At 44.3% G+C, this 18,606-nt stretch overlaps 2 protein-coding genes across 2 annotated transcripts in view; one reads left to right on the top strand and one right to left on the bottom strand.

Moving 5' to 3' along the window:
* The first annotated feature begins 65 nt into the window (after positions 1-65).
* On the top strand, positions 66-4,069 carry rtraf (RNA transcription, translation and transport factor). Its single transcript, XM_062446500.1, has 8 exons — positions 66-225; positions 672-796; positions 1,060-1,159; positions 1,384-1,464; positions 2,104-2,192; positions 2,301-2,369; positions 2,684-2,732; positions 3,613-4,069. The coding sequence occupies exons 1-8, from the start codon at positions 165-167 to the stop codon at positions 3,765-3,767; spliced, it is 729 nt and encodes a 242-aa protein (XP_062302484.1). The 5' UTR covers positions 66-164; the 3' UTR covers positions 3,768-4,069.
* Positions 4,070-4,190: 121 nt separating this feature from the next.
* nid2a (nidogen 2a (osteonidogen)) overlaps positions 4,191-18,606 on the bottom strand; it is a 32,538-nt gene continuing 18,122 nt past the window's right edge. Inside the window, exons 10-30 of the mRNA XM_062446501.1 lie at positions 18,274-18,402; positions 17,393-17,518; positions 17,021-17,278; positions 16,109-16,336; positions 15,501-15,728; positions 14,869-15,096; positions 13,797-14,024; positions 13,346-13,573; positions 12,894-13,121; positions 12,241-12,468; positions 11,791-12,018; positions 11,206-11,433; positions 10,759-10,986; positions 9,332-9,556; positions 8,800-8,975; positions 8,468-8,597; positions 8,148-8,319; positions 5,834-5,991; positions 5,477-5,600; positions 5,234-5,346; positions 4,191-4,685 (exon numbers count right to left, since the gene is read on the bottom strand). Coding sequence (XP_062302485.1) covers positions 4,675-4,685; positions 5,234-5,346; positions 5,477-5,600; positions 5,834-5,991; positions 8,148-8,319; positions 8,468-8,597; positions 8,800-8,975; positions 9,332-9,556; positions 10,759-10,986; positions 11,206-11,433; positions 11,791-12,018; positions 12,241-12,468; positions 12,894-13,121; positions 13,346-13,573; positions 13,797-14,024; positions 14,869-15,096; positions 15,501-15,728; positions 16,109-16,336; positions 17,021-17,278; positions 17,393-17,518; positions 18,274-18,402 — 3,902 coding nt within the window. The 3' untranslated portion in view covers positions 4,191-4,674. The remainder of the gene's footprint in view (positions 4,686-5,233; positions 5,347-5,476; positions 5,601-5,833; positions 5,992-8,147; positions 8,320-8,467; positions 8,598-8,799; positions 8,976-9,331; positions 9,557-10,758; positions 10,987-11,205; positions 11,434-11,790; positions 12,019-12,240; positions 12,469-12,893; positions 13,122-13,345; positions 13,574-13,796; positions 14,025-14,868; positions 15,097-15,500; positions 15,729-16,108; positions 16,337-17,020; positions 17,279-17,392; positions 17,519-18,273; positions 18,403-18,606) is intronic.

Here is an 18,606-nt window from a genome sequence, read left to right as displayed (position 1 = left end):
TGCTTCCGACCCGTGGATATGTTTAGTCATTGCAGGACAGTGTTAGCTGGGACGTCACGTGATCATCAGCTGCCGGAAGTTACCATTCATTCAGTACATTGGCCTGCCAGACGCAACTTAGTAGCTAGCTGACGCACATTTGCTTTAAACAAACATATGTAGAAATGTTTAAAAGAAAGCTGACAGCTTTGGACTATCACAACCCATCTGGATTTGATTGCAAAGGTAGGACAGAATCAAGCAATTTTTTAAACAAACGGTTGGAAATCAAGCACTCTACTGCCATGCTTTGCTGGTAGCTAGCTAAGCTAGCTAACAAGCTCTTTACTTTTGCTAGGCCAGTGTCGCTAGTTGGAGACTTGCGAACAACAGTACCTGCAACTGGCTAGTTAGTTAGTTAGAAAATCATCCGGAGCTTTTTATTGAATCACTTAGGTAGGTTGCCTGGTAGGTTACTAGCCGGATACCCTAGATGGAGTGCATTGGATGCCAGTGATGGTATCGTTTAAAGTCAGACAGGACCAATTATGCGTACTTGCACAGTCTACTTTTTTTCCATACCAGCATTACATCATGACTTATTGACCTAGCACTTGGAACCTATATTACTTATCATAATGCAGAAAACTGACCGACTGAAACATCGTGTTATTATGTATTGTGATGTGCAGATGAGACTGAATTCAGGAATTTCATCGTGTGGATTGAGGATCAGAAAATCAGACATTATAAAATCGAAGACCGCGGCAACCTGAGAAACATCCCCAGCTCCGAATGGCCCAAGTCCTTTGAGATGGTAAGGCAGACTGTAGAAGCACCCAGATGGATTGTTCTTGCCCCTCCCCGGACCACCACACACACACTCTTACACTCTTACATAGGTCACCGCCCAACTATATAACTAATCTAATTCACATGTACAGTACTTAATACTTCAGAAGATTGGAAGCAGACATTTAATTTCTATCATAAACATAATCTTCACAGTATCATTGTCGTTTGATTATGTAATTCCGGCAATGTCTAGGTTGTAAAAAATGTATTCTTTTAATTACACAGTATCTTCAGGATGTAAATTGTCCATTCAGTGTCCAAGAGAGACCAGAGGCAGTTGACTGGTTGCTGGGTCTAGCTGTTCGTTTTGAGTACGGTGACAATGGTACAGTAAATTATAATGACATTCTCATACAAAATTGTATATAAAAAAAGCTTATTGTCTTTCTGTGATCTTTCTATTATGTTTTTTTTCTTCTTCTGCACTAATTGTACATACTGCTGCTGTCACTGTACTAAAGTGCCCAGATTGTCCACTAGATGGCGTCATTGTCTCAGAAATTCTAACTGGAATCATTGAGGGCTTATCTCGTCTTATTCCCCAAACAGTGGATAAGTACAAGAACTGCCCACAGGCCACAGCCACCAGCAACACTGAGAAACCATCCGATCCTCTCATCCATCTGGACAGTGAGTAGGGCCTCCTTTCATCCTCGTCTGGATGCAGCTCCCCCTCACCCATCCCTCCCCCTCACCCATCCCTCCCCCTCACCCATCCCTCCCCCTCTATCTTTCTTTCTCTTCCTCCCATTCTTTTATTGAGCCACAGTGACCCCACTCACACTCCTCTTTAACGCTTTTTAATGTCTATTTTGTCTAATCCAACTATTTCCTCCTATTCTCTTCCTCTCTCTCTCCCCTTCCTCCTCTTAACCATTGTGCTGCCTTCGGGTCACATGAACGAACCATCGTTGTGTTTACCCACTTTTAAGCAATACAAATAAAATTAATTTTCTTTTAACTTTCGCAATGTGGGGGGTCTGAGACAGCCCAACGGTTAAAAGAAAATGCTTCACTTTGTTTTTGTATGCAGTCAAGTTGTCGCAATACGACGGTGGGTCACAGTGACAAATAAAACAAGGGTTAAGTTCATCCATCTCTGTCCTCCTCCTAGTAATGTCCTCCACGATTCACTGTAATACTAATGTCTGATTAAAGAAACTAGATGAAGGGTACATTGAAGTAGGCAAGACAACCCAACTGTGTCAGCTAGATCACCAGACTGACTAATCACTCCCACAACCGTGTGTGTGTGTCTTGATTCTGAAGGCAACAACCCAGACTTTAAGGCTGGTGTCATGGCCCTGACTAACATCCTAAACATCCAACGCCACGACGACTATCTTGTGATGCTGAAGGTCAGTATGCAGATCAGGAAGCATGCACAAGGAACCACCGTTGCTGTGTTTAACACACGTTCAATTCTTTATTTTTTCTTTTTTTTCCCTCCATCTTTGATCCAAAAGGCCATCAGGATCCTTATTCAAGAGAGGCTCAGCCCTGAGGCCATACTGAAGGCCAGTCAGTCTAAAGAGGTAAGTCGGAAGATGGTCTTCAGCCTTAGTAGAGTAGCACTGTATTGATCCAAGGGGGAAAATTGCTAGCTAGCTAGCTGTTCAGGTAGGAGGGTAAACTGTATTTATCCTAGATGGTTACTTTCAGCCTCATTTAACATGAACTGCAAACAAATTCTGGACACACTCGTAATCTTAACTAGTACCACAGCTCTGTAATTTTCAGCCTTTCATCTCGGTAAAATGAACAACATATGACCTCCTTGCACGCCTACGCCTGATTGGTTTTTAATTGCAGTGATGTATGACTTCCTGTTTTGCCTGCTCCTCTCTAGGGTCTACCCGTGGCCTTGGATAAGCACGTCCTCGGCTTTGATACTGGAGGTGAGTGAGCGAGGGGCTTGTCATGGTTAATGCGCACCAGGCTCAAACGTGAAATTTATGTACGTTACCCATGTTACAAAGTTCCTCAGTGAAAGCGTTCCACAGGTCGGTTGTATTTCGTATTTCAGTGTTCTCAAGTGTCAAGTATCTAAAGTGTTTTTTCCGAATGACCCTCAGTGAGCAGAAGGTTCTTTCTGATTTGTCTTTTCTACGTACCCAAATGTTTAATCTAAATAGGTACTCACTGGTCTACACGTTCTGCACCAGGACATGACCAGAAGGCAGAAAACGTATTTTGGTTTGGCTTTGTGCAACGTTGATATAAGGGTGGACAGGAAAGCTGGTGTGAAGAGACCTATTCATTATGCCAAGTGACTCTCCATTTGAATGTGAGACACATCCGCAGAAAGGAAGCAAAGTGTTGACATGTGTTTGTGGAGAGGACCGTGTCATTTCCCAAGAAACCACATCATTTGATGTGGCCTGTCATCCTGTCAGGATGACATCATGCTATGTTAGGGGTTATGCCATCACAGGGGAAGGCTTATAACTAGAACTACACAATGGGGCTTCTATAAAACACAAAGAGGTATAGCTGGAAACAGGAAAGAACCCAATTAAATTATCTTGTATTCTGTCAATAGAAGCACTGTCATTAAGTGAGTTGAATGCTGAGGGCTCACCGGGTAAAGGTCCATGAGCTTAAGCAGCAGGTTCGAATCCGGCCTGGGCCCTTTGTTGCACGTCTTCATCTCTCTCTGTCTACCTTCCTACCTCTCTCTCTTCCTGTCTACCTCTATCCAATAATGCATACAAAACGCCACACAAAATATATCTTTAAAATGGAGTATTGAATGTGTCTCCCCTCTCTCCTTTGCAGACGCCACCTTAAACGAGGCCGCCCAGATACTGCGGCTGCTCCACATCGAGGAGCTCCGTGACCTGCAGACCAAGATCAACGAGGCCATCGTGGCCGTCCAGGCCATCATCGCAGACCCTAAGACTGACCATCGCCTAGGCAAGGTGGGCAGATGACCCGCCCCTGTTCCTGCCATGTGACCCGTGACCCAAGGGTCACCTGCCCCCACCCACCCCAGGTAGTCTAATTAGGACTATCCCCAGACTATAAGCCGACAGAGTCTACAGACCTGTTGTAGCTAAACCCCACCCTACAAAAACCACGACAAAGCCTTTGTTGGATTACCATATTTCTTTTAAGAAGTGGAAGACAAGTCTATCGGATTTTTTTTTGGTTTTGGAAAAGGAAAAGCTTTTCCCACTTTGTGGAATGAATGGAGAGGGTTTATAAAATGAATGAAATACATGCCATCATCTAATGTGTGGTTTGTGTGTGATTCTTGTTGGCCTAAAATAACTAACTGACATGAAACCCCAGTTTGAGAGCTGTTTTGTTTTGTTGGTTTAGAGGCAAACCGGACAAAGTTTAACAGAGGGTAGTTGTACAAATCCGGAATCACATTTTATTGTTATAAATATCACATCTTACAAAAGATACAAAATGATACAAAAGAACTGTGGTAATAAGTATTTGGTAAAATGTCAATGCAATTTCATGTGTGAAATACAAATTTCATATTAGTGCACAGTCTACTCAAATACTGCATTGCTGTGTGTTCACTCGTACACTCATTGACAGTGACACCAGGATTTGTGGCTCAAAGATCTTGTTTTTTAAAGCTTCTTTTTCTTTGGCTTTCTATAAAAACACACATACAAAAATACAGTAGAATGAAATGAGGTATAAAACAAATTTACAAAACTATATTTGGGAAGAGGGGGTGAGGGAGTCGCCGTCGGCGTTTGTAAATTTGACTTGTTTTTTTTGTGAGTTTCTTTTGTTCGCCGTCTCTCTGAAGGAGTTCTCACAGGAGAAGCACTTAAAAGACTAGCCCGAAATAGCACCGTAGAACAGTCTCTGTCATTAGTGTCTCCCTGTAACAGATAATAACCATATTAGGTCACAAATGACAAACGGAACCCCATGGACAGCACACTTCACTCAGCATAAGAGCACAGCCTTGCATCCCAGAATAAACATTACGTCAACAGTTGTCATTTTTACCCCATAACAGACAAATACCCTCTTTAAGATATTTGAGTGTAGGTCTACAAAACGGAATAATCTCATTGGCTGTTTCCATGGCTTTGAAGCACTTTGATGTAGGAGCCAGGCCCAGTCACATTTCGTCGCCTGGGTCTGAAGTACAATGATTTGACAGCAGATGCCTTCTACTTTTCCCAGTTGACAGGTTGCGTGCAATGGGACTTTTGTCTACCTCTCTTTCATTTGATGTAGGAGAGGGATTCAAAGCAGGTGTCAGCACCCATACTGTCACGTAAAAACCAAGTACGCCATTGAGACTCAGTTGGAGCCATGGAACAAGAACTTCTGTGTTTGACTTGAGGTTAAAATGCAATGGCTCACACCATAAGAAATGATACAGCCTGTGAACGTGAAGGCATTTCACGTGTATAAGTACCTGATATACAGTGGGAAGTTGCCACGGCAATGCCATACAGGTGAGACCTCTGGTCGGGTAGGTACTCCTCGGAGAACTGGCTGCCATCACGCCTCACCGCCATCACGCCATCCCTGTGAACGAGAGAGGCCAAGTCTGTGATGTCACTGAGCTGGAATAAGAGTGATCATGTCTCTGGTTCTAAAGTATAAAAAGATCAGCTGTCTAAGATGTTTGGGGGCCATAGCAGAGTAAGGCACCCACCTTCTCCAGTCCGTGTAGTAGAAGTGGTTGCTGTAGAAAACCATGCTGAAGGGATAGTTGAGGTTGCTGTGAATCACCCTTCGACCCGTTCCGTCCGGTGAGATGCATTCCAATCGCTTCGTCCCTGCGAGAGAGAAACGGGAGAGAGACTGATGTGGGACTGTTGGTTTGATTGTGAAACAAACAGACAATTTCACAGCTTGTGATTTTTAAGATCGTATAAAGGTTCAGTGCGCCACATAACACGCTCGAATTCGATTTCGTTTACGAGGGAGAAAACGAAAGCAGCACATAAAACTAGGTTTAAATCGAGAGAGTACATGGCGGGTGGATTCACCAGACTCGCGGCCCGTTTACCTGCGTCCGCCCAGCACACCTGGTGTGAGGTAGTGTCAAAGGTCAAAGCATTGGGCAGGCCAATCCCCTCCCTGACGAGAACCTTCCTGCTGTGTCCGTCCACCGAGGCGCTCTCTATCTTCGGAGCCTCCCTGTTCCAGTCAGTCCAGTACAGTGTCCTAAAGTCAAAGACACACAGCCAGGTCAGGGGACAGCGTCGAGATGGTGGCTGGACTGGTGCTTGGTTTCAGGACGCATTACGAGGTTGCTAGGGTTGTAAAACTAACCTGTGGAAAACACTACCACTGTTTCACAAACATAAGTGGAATGAACTGCCTTGATAAGGTATGGTATTGCACTTTATTCTATAGGTATTGGTAAGGTATGTTGTTGCACTTTATTCACTAGTCATATTCCTCAGAGAAATTAATTTTGTTTTCACTGATGAGGTGGATAATACTGTTACGCCCTCACTCAATTTTAAGTGGGGGATGTTAAAAATATATGTTTAAAATCATTCTTCAATAACATGCTTTTTTATTGTCAGTCCTTGTAGCACTGTGCCAAGAAATACAGTGTGGATTTAAAAAACAGATAAAACTAAATTTTACAATCATTTAACTTACCCTCTAGGCTTTCTGAAACAAGAGTACTTCACATTATCAGATACTGAGGGATAACTTATACTGCTTCTCAAGAGTTACCACTAGTATTATTACCAACATATGGTTTGAATAAACATACCTAATCAGATGCAATTACTTGTAACACATTCTTCTTTATGGTGTATATGACCGGCTTTAGGGGGTTTGGCACAAAGTATTTGGTTCTAACATTACATGTCAATAGAATAATAATTGTTTTCTTGAAAAACACAAACATTGAAAGATGTTTGGCTAAGATAACTCAAAAGCAACGGCAGTCACCATTTCTGGTATTTCGGACTGGGGTTCAGTAAAATTGCTGCTTCACATGATTGGACTGATGATTAACCCTTGTGTTATCTTCGGGTCATTCTGACCCATCAGTCATTGTGACCCACCGTCGTATTGCGACAAATTTACCTCCTACAAAAACAAAGTGAAGCATTTTCTTTTAACTGTCGGGCTGTCTCAGACCCCCCACATTGCAATGGTTAAAAGAAAATAATTGTTATTTGTTTTTGTATTGGGTAAAATTGGGTAAACACAACGGTGGTTCGTTATGAACCTTTGGGTCATGTGACCCGAAGGCAGCACAAGGGTTAAGTGTGTGCTTGGTGATATATTAGACTAAACACACAATCCCTGTGTCAGAGAGCTGAATTTAACGCGCACACGCACACACACGTAGTTGTCCTGATTGCCCATGCGGTTTGGATTACATATGCTCTCTGGAGGCCAGCAGCTGGTGTAGATGTGGAGAGGTCAGAGAGCTCTCAGGATCAACATGTGTGTGGTTCCTGGCCCACACGCTGCCTGTTCCTCCTCCACAGAGGCACCCAGACAGGAGGAAGGAAGGAAGGAAGGAAGGAAGGAAAGAGAGAGAGAGAGAGAGAGAGAGAGAGAGAGAGAGAGAGAGAGAGAGAGAGAGAGAGAGAGAGAGAGAGAGAGAGAGAGAAAGAGGGAGAGAGAGAGAGAGAGAGAGAGAGAGAGAGAGAGAGAGAGAGAGAGAGACAGGGAGAAAGAGGGAGCAAGAAAGGGAGAGAGACAGCTGTGTTCTCCGCCTCCAGAACTTTTAAGAAGCTCTCTCATTCCGTCTTACTCCCCCCCATCATTCATGACCTTCTCTCCTTACGTAATATCTCTCCTCCTCTCCTCTGCCTGGGGAGGCTTCTCTTTTGGAGGTCTTATCTACAGAGGCTGTCTGAGTAATGGAGCCCTATCTTTGCACGGCATCATCAGGGACAGGAAGCGTGCTGTCTAACAGGAAATGAGGACTAATTGACATGACCATTAATTAAACAAGGGGAAACACTAATCGAAAACCCCTTTTTTGCTCAGACAAACACACACACATACTGTGCCAGTCTTGGGGGACCACCGCGTCCACGCTTGCTTATGAGGGCTCTGAAGAATCTGTTTACAGCTGATGAGGTCACAGTCAGGTTGCACAGAACAACCTGTGGCCCCTGACCCACAATCCCATGGGCCTTTCCTTGTCTCATCGCATTAAAGAGCTTTAAATCAGACGCTGAACCAAAACAACTCTGTTTTTCATCACGAGAGGCATCAGTCATGCACAGTCACACAAACTGACTCGAGCATGGGGAGCCTTTAGCTCAGACGCTTCGCACAGCCAGAGACCAGGAGAATTCACGTCAACAAAAACAGCGTCTCGGCCATGTTAGTCTTACCCAGTGGAAGAGTCCACTATGATGGCCCGGGGGTTGACCAGGTCTGTGTCAAACAGGACTCTCCGCCCGCTGCCATCCAGGTTGGCCTGTTCGATCTTGTCGGGCGTGCTGTCCACCCAGAACATGGCTCTGCGGACCACGTCTACCGCCAGGCCCTCGGGGCTGGTCAAACCTATCGTTCAGAACCGCCACAAGTCAAAATCTACAGCATTGGTTTCTTTTTACGTTACAGCAAAGCGTATAGTTGTTCTTGTCCGCACACCTGAATGCAAAGGAAAACGTCTTCAGTTTCATAGAGTTGTAGAGTTTGTGTGTCCCACCTGTGTTGATGAGTATCTCAGGCTCCGCCCCCCGCTCCAGGGATGCTCTGCTGATGGTCCTACCAGCCAAGTCTGTCCAGTACACCTTCCTCTCTTTACAATCATAGTCCAGACCCACCACAATGGATCCCTGCAAAGTCGCATATCAACGGTTAATCACACAGACCAGCATGAGAGATGACCAACAATAAAGTATTCATTATAGATCAGGGTATTTATTTAACAGATGCGTTTTTTCAAAGCGAAAGACGGGGTGGGATTTGAACCTAGGACCTCTTGATCTGCAGTGAAATGCTCTAACCACCGAGCTCCACCCAGCCCGTTGTGCTTACATGCAGAGCCAGCAGAGTTGAGGAGTGCTCCTTGTCCATGACGGTGCCGTTGAGAGGCAGCGCTCCGATCTGCTGACCCTGGGCATACAGCAGGGAGGTTCCTGAAGCGGAGGGGGGCAGGGTCACATCAGGGCGGGGCAACGGATGCATGGTGGGAGGAACCACCGTTGGAATACCTGTTGAGAAGGGTCAGGGGGGGAAAACACGTCAATTTCAGTATTTTACATTTAGTCATTTAGCAGACGCTCTTATCCAGAGCGACTTACAGTAAGTACAGGGACATTCCCCCGAGGCAAGTAGGGTGAAGTGCCTTGCCCAAGGACACAACGTCAGTTGGCATGACCGGGAATCGAACTGGCAACCTTTGGGTTACTAGCCCGATTCCCTAACCGCTTAGCGCCTTCTGAGAGTCATGGGGGGTGCTTTAAAACCCTTTCGCCTCTAAAGCAGCTAAAGCAGGCTCTGCCGAGGAACACCACGACGCTGTCATCGATCCGCTTCTCTCCGTGAGGAGTGCGGCAACGTCACTCACACGCAGGCTTGACGACGTCGTGCGACCTCGTCCCCGCCACCTCACGGCCGTCCCGGTCCACGCACCAGCAGTAGCTGCTGTCTCCGTAACACTGCACCGGCTCGAACTGGCCGTCCGGGTCGCACTGAGGTAGGTAATGCTGGGGCTCTGGGTTGCCCCCGTAGTGGTCCACTAGACTGGCTCGCCAGCGGTCACATACAGTCTCCGGGCGCCTAGTGGGGGCCTCTGGGAGGGGGGAGAAGGGGGGGGGGGTTAGAAAGGCAGTCCCAACTTTGTCATGGTATGGTTTCATAGGGTGGGGACATGTGGAGTACAACATGATATGGTGCGATGTGTGGTGCAGGATGTGTTGGTATGCAAAGCAGATGGGGGAGTCGGCCAAAACATGAATCAGAGGGAACCCAGGAAGTGTTGTCAGAGGGGACACAGGAAGTGTTGTCAGAGGGCACACAGGAAGTGTTGTCAGAGGGCACACAGGAAGTGTTGTCAGAAGGCACACAGGAAGTGTTGGGACGGTGTGCTGGGACTGTGTGAGACACTCGGAGTTCAGGGGAGATTGAGGGGGGAAGGGGTTCAACCTTGAAGGTGAGTGCAGGCAGAGCTAGTCAGCTGTTAAGAGAACGGGTGCCATGATTATGGAAGCCATACGGTACCATAAGCCCTCCAGCTGTTGCTAGTGAGAGGTGAGCTGACCCTGCAAGTGTTTACACTGCTTTGACAGGAGTCCTGATCTATGGCCCTGAGAGGCCCCCTTCAGGGGCCACACAATAATCCTGTCTCTTACACACACACAGATATGGACTTAGTTGATTTGTACAATCAAACACAAGCCTGCGCACAAAATCTGTTGTACACACCTACCATTTAACCTACCCAACCATTTACAGTTTACAATAACATTCTTTCAATGGAAGATAAAAAGCACCGCTTAACTACGTGTCATGTGATCTTTTTCACTATTCCTTGAGACTGTAAAACAAATTTAACAGTGCTCTTGCCTTGAACTTGAAATTTCCAAATGGATTCTGTTAGGGTAGTCATTTGTGACAAGGGTGAGAAGAGAGCAGATTAAATATAATTTGGAAGTGGGGAAGTTGACCAGGAAAACCAAGAAGAAAGACTCTGGCCACATAATCACCTCAAATATAATCCTCTCTCTATGACTTGGCAGCCTTCGCTTGGTCTAAATGAAAGTTATTACTCATATGTAGAGTTACAGATGTGAGATTCTTGAGGGTGTAACATATTAATCACCAGTCACAGTTTTACTATTATTTGATATCATGTTTAGTCCACATCTTGCATATTTTTATCACTGTAAATAGGATAAATACAACAATAAAGATGTAGAATAAACGTAAGGAATTCAGTGTTACGTGTGTGTCTGCAAACTACAAGTACAGCATATTGAAAGTAATAAACCTTACCTGCTTCGTTGCAGTTGGGTTGAGGGCTTCCAGGTGGGGTCCTGGTGCCTGCTCTCTCCTGCCCCCTATTGTCCACACACCAGCAGTGTCCAGTGGAGCCGTGGCACTGCAGGGTTCTGTACTGACCCTGCTCATCACACTCAGGGACAAAAGCCCCCACGATGGGGTAGCCCTCAGGACTGCGCTGGGGATCATCTCTGAGCCTCTCACAGTGGGTCTTGGGGCGTTCTGGAGGAAAAGTGACAGTAAAATACAATGTTTTCAGTACTATGGGGTAAGTAAAGTTAATATAAAAGTCACGAAAAAACTAGAAACTTTTATGTGTCGTGTTTTGAGTGAAAAAGGTTTCCCCAAAAAAGTTTCCAAACTTTTTCCATTTTTATTTTTATTTTTTCAAACATTTGTTTCCCAATTTTGTTTTCTGACTGAATACAAAAAAAATCTTACCTGCTTCGTTGCAGTTGGGTTGAGGGCTTCCAGGTGGCGTCCTGGTGCCTGCTCTCTCCTGCCCCCTATTGTCCACACACCAGCAGTGTCCAGTGGAGCCGTGGCACTGCAGGGTTCTGTACTGACCCTGCTCATCACACTCAGGGACAAAAGCCCCCACGATGGGGTAGCCCTCAGGACTGCGCTGGGGACCATCTCTGAGCCTCTCACAGTGGGTCTTGGGGCGTTCTGGAGAACAGAGTGACAGTAACAATATTTTTTCTGTACTATTGCCCCATTGTTAGTTTTAAAACAAATAGACACTTTTTTGTGTTGTGAGTGAAAAGGTTTAGAAACATTTTAGCTAAAACATTTTTTTAAACTTTCAAAAAGAATATTCTCCAAATTCTTTTTTCGAAACAATTTTTTCGAAACAATTTTTCAACAAAAAATAAACGTTTTTTCAAAACGATTTTTCAAAACGATTTTTCAAAACATTTTTTTCTTAACGTTTAAAAAATATATATTTTTTACCTTTCCAAACTTATTGTTGAAAATATTTTTCAACCTTTCAAAAACTATTTTCTAAAATATTTTAAACCTTACCTTCTTCGTTGCAGTTGGGTTGAGGGCTTCCAGGTGGGGTCCTGGTGCCTGCTCTCTCCTGGCCCCGATTGTCCACACACCAGCAGTGTCCAGTGGAGCCGTGGCACTGCAGGGTTCTGTACTGACCCTGCTCATCACACTCAGGGACAAAAGCCCCCACGATGGGGTAGCCCTCAGGACTGCGCTGGGGACCATCTCTGAGCCTCTCACAGTGGGTCTTGGGGCGTTCTGGAGAACAGAGTGACAGTAACATACAATGTTTTCAGTACTATGGGGTAGTTAAAGTTAATATAAAAGTCACGAAAAAACTAGAAACTTTTATGTATCGTGTTTTGAGTGAAAAAGGTTTCCCCAAAAACGTTTCCAAACTTTTTCCGAATTTTTTAATTATTTTTTTTAAACATTTGTTTCCCAATTTAGTTTTCTGACTGAATACAAAAAAAATCTTACCTGCTTCGTTGCAGTTGGGTTGAGGGCTTCCAGGTGGGGTCCTGGTGCCTGCTCTCTCCTGCCCCCGATTGTCCACACACCAGCAGTGTCCAGTGGAGCCGTGGCACTGCAGGGTTCTGTACTGACCCTGCTCATCACACTCAGGGACAAAAGCCCCCACGATGGGGTAGCCCTCAGGACTGCGCTGGGGACCATCTCTGAGCCTCTCACAGTGGGTCTTGGGGCGTTCTGGAGAACAGAGTGACAGTAACAATATTTTTTCTGTACTATTGCCCCATTGTTAGTTTTAAAACAAATAGACACTTTTTTGTGTCGTGAGTGAAAAGGTTTAGAAACATTTTAGCTAAAACATTTTTTTAAACGTTCAAAAAGAATATTCTCCAAATTCTTTTTTCAAAATGATTTTTTCGAAACAATTTTTCAACAAAAAATAAACGTTTTTTCAAAACAATTTTTTCAAAACGTTTTTTCAAAACAATTTTTTAAAAACGTTTTTTCTAAACGATTTTTAAAAACAATTTTTTCAAAACGATTTTTCTAAACATTTTTTTCGAAACGTTTAAAAAATATATATTTTTTACCTTTCCAAACTTCTTGTTGAAAATATTTTTTCAACCTTTCAAAACCCTTTTCTAAAATATTTTTAATCTTACCTTCTTCGTTGCAGTTGGGTTGAGGGCGTCCAGGTGGGGTCCTGGTGCCTGCTCTCTCCTGCCCCCTATTGTCCACACACCAGCAGTGTCCAGTGGAGCCGTGGCACTGCAGGGTTCTGTACTGACCCTGCTCATCACACTCAGGGACAAAAGCCCCCACGATTGGGTAGCCCTCAGGACTGCGCTGGGGACCATCTCTGAGCCTCTCACAGTGGGTCTTGGGGCGTTCTGGAGAAAGAGTGACAGTAACATACAATGTTTTCAGTACTATGGGGTAATTAAAGTTAATATAAAAGTCACGAAAAAACTAGAAACTTTTATGTGTCGTGTTTTGAGTGAAAAAGGTTTCCCCAAAAACATTTCCAAACTTTGTCCCTTTTTTTTTTTTTTTTTTTTTTTCAAACATTTGTTTCCCAATTTTGTTTTCTGACTGAATACAAAAAAAATCTTACCTGCTTCGTTGCAGTTGGGTTGAGGGCGTCCAGGTGGGGTCCTGGTGCCTGCTCTCTCCTGCCCCCTATTGTCCACACACCAGCAGTGTCCAGTGGAGCCGTGGCACTGCAGGGTTCTGTACTGACCCTGCTCATCACACTCAGGGACAAAAGCCCCCACGATGGGGTAGCCCTCAGGACTGCGCTGGGGATCATCTCTGAGCCTCTCACAGTGGGTCTTGGGGCGTTCTGGAGGAAAAGTGACAGTAACATACAATGTTTTCAGTACTATGGGGTAAGTAAAGTTAATATAAAAGTCACGAAAAAACTAGAAACTTTTATGTGTCGTGTTTTGAGTGAAAAAGGTTTCCCCAAAAACGTTTCCAAACTTTTTCCCTTTTTTTTTTCTTCTTTTTTTTCAAACATTTGTTTCCCAATTTTGTTTTCTGACTGAATACAAAAAAAATCTTACCTGCTTCGTTGCAGTTGGGTTGAGGGCTTCCAGGTGGGGTCCTGGTGCCTGCTCTCTCCTGCCCCCTATTGTCCACACACCAGCAGTGTCCAGTGGAGCCGTGGCACTGCAGGGTTCTGTACTGACCCTGCTCATCACACTCAGGGACAAAAGCCCCCACGATGGGGTAGCCCTCAGGACTGCGCTGGGGATCATCTCTGAGCCTCTCACAGTGGGTCTTGGGGCGTTCTGGAGGAAAAGTGACAGTAAAATACAATGTTTTCAGTACTATGGGGTAAGTAAAGTTAATATAAAAGTCACGAAAAAACTAGAAACTTTTATGTGTCGTGTTTTGAGTGAAAAAGGTTTCCCCAAAAAAGTTTCCAAACTTTTTCCATTTTTATTTTTATTTTTTCAAACATTTGTTTCCCAATTTTGTTTTCTGACTGAATACAAAAAAAATCTTACCTGCTTCGTTGCAGTTGGGTTGAGGGCTTCCAGGTGGCGTCCTGGTGCCTGCTCTCTCCTGCCCCCTATTGTCCACACACCAGCAGTGTCCAGTGGAGCCGTGGCACTGCAGGGTTCTGTACTGACCCTGCTCATCACACTCAGGGACAAAAGCCCCCACGATGGGGTAGCCCTCAGGACTGCGCTGGGGACCATTTCTGAGCTGCTCACAGTGGGTCTTGGGGCGTTCTGGAGAACAGAGTGACAGTAACATTGTTTTTTCTGTACTATGGGGCAATTCAACAAGTTAATATCAAAGTTTTAAAACAAATAGACACTTTTTTGTGTCGTGAGTGAAAATGTTTAGAAACATTTTAGCTAAAAAAAAAATTTAAACTTTCAAAAAAAATATTCTCCAAATTCTTTTTTCAAAACTATTTTTTTGAAAAAAGATTTCAACAAAAAATAAACGTTTTTTCAAAAAAAAATTGAAACAATTTTTTCAAAACGTTTTTTCAAAACGATTTTTCAAAACATTTTTTTCTTAACGTTTAAAAAATATATATTTTTTACCTTTCCAAACTTCTTGTTGAAAATATTTTTTCAACCTTTCAAAAAATATTTTCTAAAATATTTTAAATCTTACCTTCTTCGTTGCAGTTGGGTTGAGGGCTTCCAGGTGGGGTCCTGGTGCCTGCTCTCTCCTGCCCCCTATTGTCCACACACCAGCAGTGTCCAGTGGAGCCGTGGCACTGCAGGGTTCTGTACTGACCCTGCTCATCACACTCAGGGACAAAAGCCCCCACGATGGGGTAGCCCTCAGGACTGCGCTGGGGACCATCTCTGAGCTGCTCACAGTGGGTCTTGGGGCGTTCTGGAGAACAGAGTGACAGTAACATTGTTTTTTCTGTACTATGGGGCAATTCAACAAGTTAATATCAAAGTTTTAAAACAAATAGACACTTTTTTGTGTCGTAAGTGAAAATATTTAGAAACATTTTAGCTAAAAAAAAAATTTAAACTTTCAAAAAAAATATTCTCCAAATTCTTTTTTCAAAACATTTTTTTTGAAAAAAGATTTCAACAAAAAATAAATAAACGTTTTTTCAAAACAATTTTTTTGAAACAATTTTTTCAAAACGATTTTTCAAAACGATTTTTCAAAACATTTTTTTCTTAACGTTTAAAAAATATATATTTTTTACCTTTCCAAACTTCTTGTTGAAAATATTTTTTCAACCTTTCAAAAAATATTTTCTAAAATATTTTAAATCTTACCTTCTTCGTTGCAGTTGGGTTGAGGGCTTCCAGGTGGGGTCCTGGTGCCTGCTCTCTCCTGCCCCCTATTGTCCACACACCAGCAGTGTCCAGTGGAGCCGTGGCACTGCAGGGTTCTGTACTGACCCTGCTCATCACACTCAGGGACAAAAGCCCCCACGATGGGGTAGCCCTCAGGACTGCGCTGGGGACCATCTCTGAGCCTCTCACAGTGGGTCTTGGGGCGTTCTGGAGAACAGAGTGACAGTAACATAATTTTTTCTGTACTCTGGGGCAATTCAACAAGTTAATATCAAAGTTTTAAAACAAATAGACACTTTTTTGTGTCGTGTTGTGAGTGAAAAGGTTTAGATACTTTTTAGCTAAAACATTTTTCTAAACTTTCAAAAAAAATATTCTCCAAATTCTTTTTTCAAAATGATTTTTTCGAAACGATTAAAAAAACAAAAAAAACTAAACGTTTTTCCAAAAAAAAATTCAAAACATTTTTTCAAAACATTGTTTTTTTAACGTTTAAAAAATATATATTTTTTACCTTTCCAAACTTCTTGTTGAAAATATTTTTTCAACCTTTCAAAATTATTTTTCAAAAATATTTTAAATCTTACCTTCTTCGTTGCAGTTGGGTTGAGGGCTTCCAGGTGGGGTCCTGGTGCCTGCTCTCTCCTGCCCCCTATTGTCCACACACCAGCAGTGTCCAGTGGAGCCGTGGCACTGCAGGGTTCTGTACTGACCCTGCTCATCACACTCAGGGACAAAAGCCCCCACGATGGGGTAGCCCTCAGGACTGCGCTGGGGACCATCTCTGAGCTGCTCACAGTGGGTTGCAGGCCTCTCTGGTAGTCATGTAAGAGTTAATAACACACACACAATATAATCATCATCATCATAATCATCTCTGCTGTCAGACATTCCAGGGGTATGAGTCCTGATGTGGTTAAATACAACCACATGCTAACGAGGTAGATATAAATGGTTGTTTGACTCCACAGTTCACAAGTCAAGGATTACTTAAGAGCTAACACCTGACCTAAAAACACGACTCACATTATTACAGCTTTGGACAGATGTCACAGCCAATTGTAATCTGGGACATTGTGAACGTATTGTACAGTGCCTCTAATACAAACTAAAACAAGTGTAGGAATGAGGAAGGCAGGAGAGATGAAAAAGGGATGGGTGGTTTAACCCAGAGGAGACATTGACAACACCTCCTGACCCTTGAAAACTTGTTTTTAAGTAAAATAGTTGAGTTTGAACTCTCTCTCTATCTTTCTATCTCTCTAGGTCTGTGTCTCTGCCTGACCAATGCCGATCTGCTGAGCATTCTCATCTGCATTCCTCTACTCAAAAACCAGTCATCTTCTCTTCATTTTCCCAGCATCCGTGTGAGACCGTCTCTAGTTTGGTTAAATCCAGGATGGCATCTGGCACCACTGCGTTCTTCTAACTGAGCCAATTACCCCTTCTCTCAGACAGATAAGCACTTCCAGACCATACAGATAATGTAAATATCGTACCCTGTTCATCACAGTTAGTTGGAGGAGTTCCAGGTGGGGTCCTGGTGCCTGCTCTCTCCTGCCCCCTATTGTCCACACACCAGCAGTGTCCAGTGGAGCCGTGGCACTGCAGGGTTCTGTACTGACCCTGCTCATCACACTGGGGGACAAAGGCCCCCAGGGGAGGTCCTGGCCCCGGTCTGGCCCCTCGGGGCTCCAGCCCTGCTTGGAGGCTGTCTCTGTGGTGCTCACACTGGGTCTTAGGGCGCTCCGATTGCCCTGAAAAGAATCACACGGACATTCTTAGAATGGAGACCTCACGTTCTATTCTAATATTCTAAGTTAAATGGTCATGTCCATAGGGGGGGGGGGGGGGGGGGGGGTCAGTCGCACCATCCTGCGGGACACACTCGAAGCCGTTTCCTTGGTAACCGTGCTGGCAGCGGCACTGTAAAGAGCCCAGGGTGTTGGTGCAGGAAGCGTGAGGGTCGCAGGGCTGGGAGCGACACTCGTCCACGTCTGGGAACAACAACAAAAATGTCAACATGAACAACATCAACAATGTCAACTGTGTACGACTTCAGAGAGACCAGCCGGGAGGGCGGGGGGTGGGATTCGAACCTGCTCACTAAGCGTTTAAGATGTTCGTTTGCTTCCATTTATGAATGTAACATTTGTGGCTAATTTGATGAAGTATGACAGCAATGCTTTGTGGGGGGGCGGAGGATTTGTAGTGCTGCGAAGAGAAAGAGAGAGAGAGACAGAGAGAGAGAGAGGGAGAGGAAGAGGAAGATAGAGAGAGAGACACACAGAGAGAGAGAGAGGGAGAGGAAGAGAGGGAGAGGAAGATAGAGACACAGAGAGAGAGAGAGAGGGAGAGGAAGAAAGGGAGAGGAAGATAGAGAGAGACACGTAGTGTTCGGGGCCGGGTCTTTTCTGGGTTTGAAGGGATTCTAGTGGGACATGAGAAGAGTTAACCATCCCCTGAACTTAGTGATCTTTGGCTGTGCGTGTGTGTGTCTCCTACGCAAATTCTCCCAACATTGAGTTATTGTTCCTCCTCTTCCTTTCCTCCCTGGGGTTTCCACAATATCCAGTTCCCTCTTAGTTATGTACAGATATCGATTATTTTGTGTAAATATTTATTGTGTTAGAATGGGAGGGATTAGTTGTTAAGTAATGGGAGTTATACACAGTATATATTAGATATGTTATACATGTCGTTAAAAAACAGGTCTGATGTGCCTTCCTATACACCATGCCGATGAACTGACCCAAACAGGTACGTCCGTCGAAACCGAATTCATAACCACTCTGACACTGGCAGCGATGACTGCCTGGCAGGTTCACACACTGGCCATGGGCACCACATGAACTCAGGCCTTCCACACACTCGTCCACATCTAGAAGGAGAGAAAGAGACGAAGAGAGAGCACGAGGGAGTGAGAGAGAGGGAGTGAGAGATAGAGAGAGAGAGAGAGAGAGAGAGAGAGAGAGAGAGAGAGAGAGAGAGAGAGAGAGAGAGAGAGAGAGAGAGAGAAAGAGAAACGAGAGAATGCAGGAAACAGAGAGACCAGACCTCGTTTGTAAATTTAAAAAACACAACA

This window comes from Osmerus eperlanus, chromosome 21, assembly GCF_963692335.1.
Source record: "Osmerus eperlanus chromosome 21, fOsmEpe2.1, whole genome shotgun sequence".
Lineage (NCBI taxonomy): Eukaryota > Metazoa > Chordata > Actinopteri > Osmeriformes > Osmeridae > Osmerus > Osmerus eperlanus.
This window is presented reverse-complemented; position numbering and strand designations above follow the sequence as displayed.

Bases quoted from the DNA above. Each gene is read 5' to 3' on its own strand.
- rtraf (XM_062446500.1), top strand. From the start codon at position 165: ATGTTTAAAAGAAAGCTGACAGCTTTGGACTATCACAACCCATCTGGA. The intron at 797-1,059 runs GTAAGGCAGACT...TTAATTACACAG, and splicing joins GGCCCAAGTCCTTTGAGATG to TATCTTCAGGATGTAAATTG. The intron at 2,193-2,300 runs GTCAGTATGCAG...TTGATCCAAAAG, and splicing joins ACTATCTTGTGATGCTGAAG to GCCATCAGGATCCTTATTCA.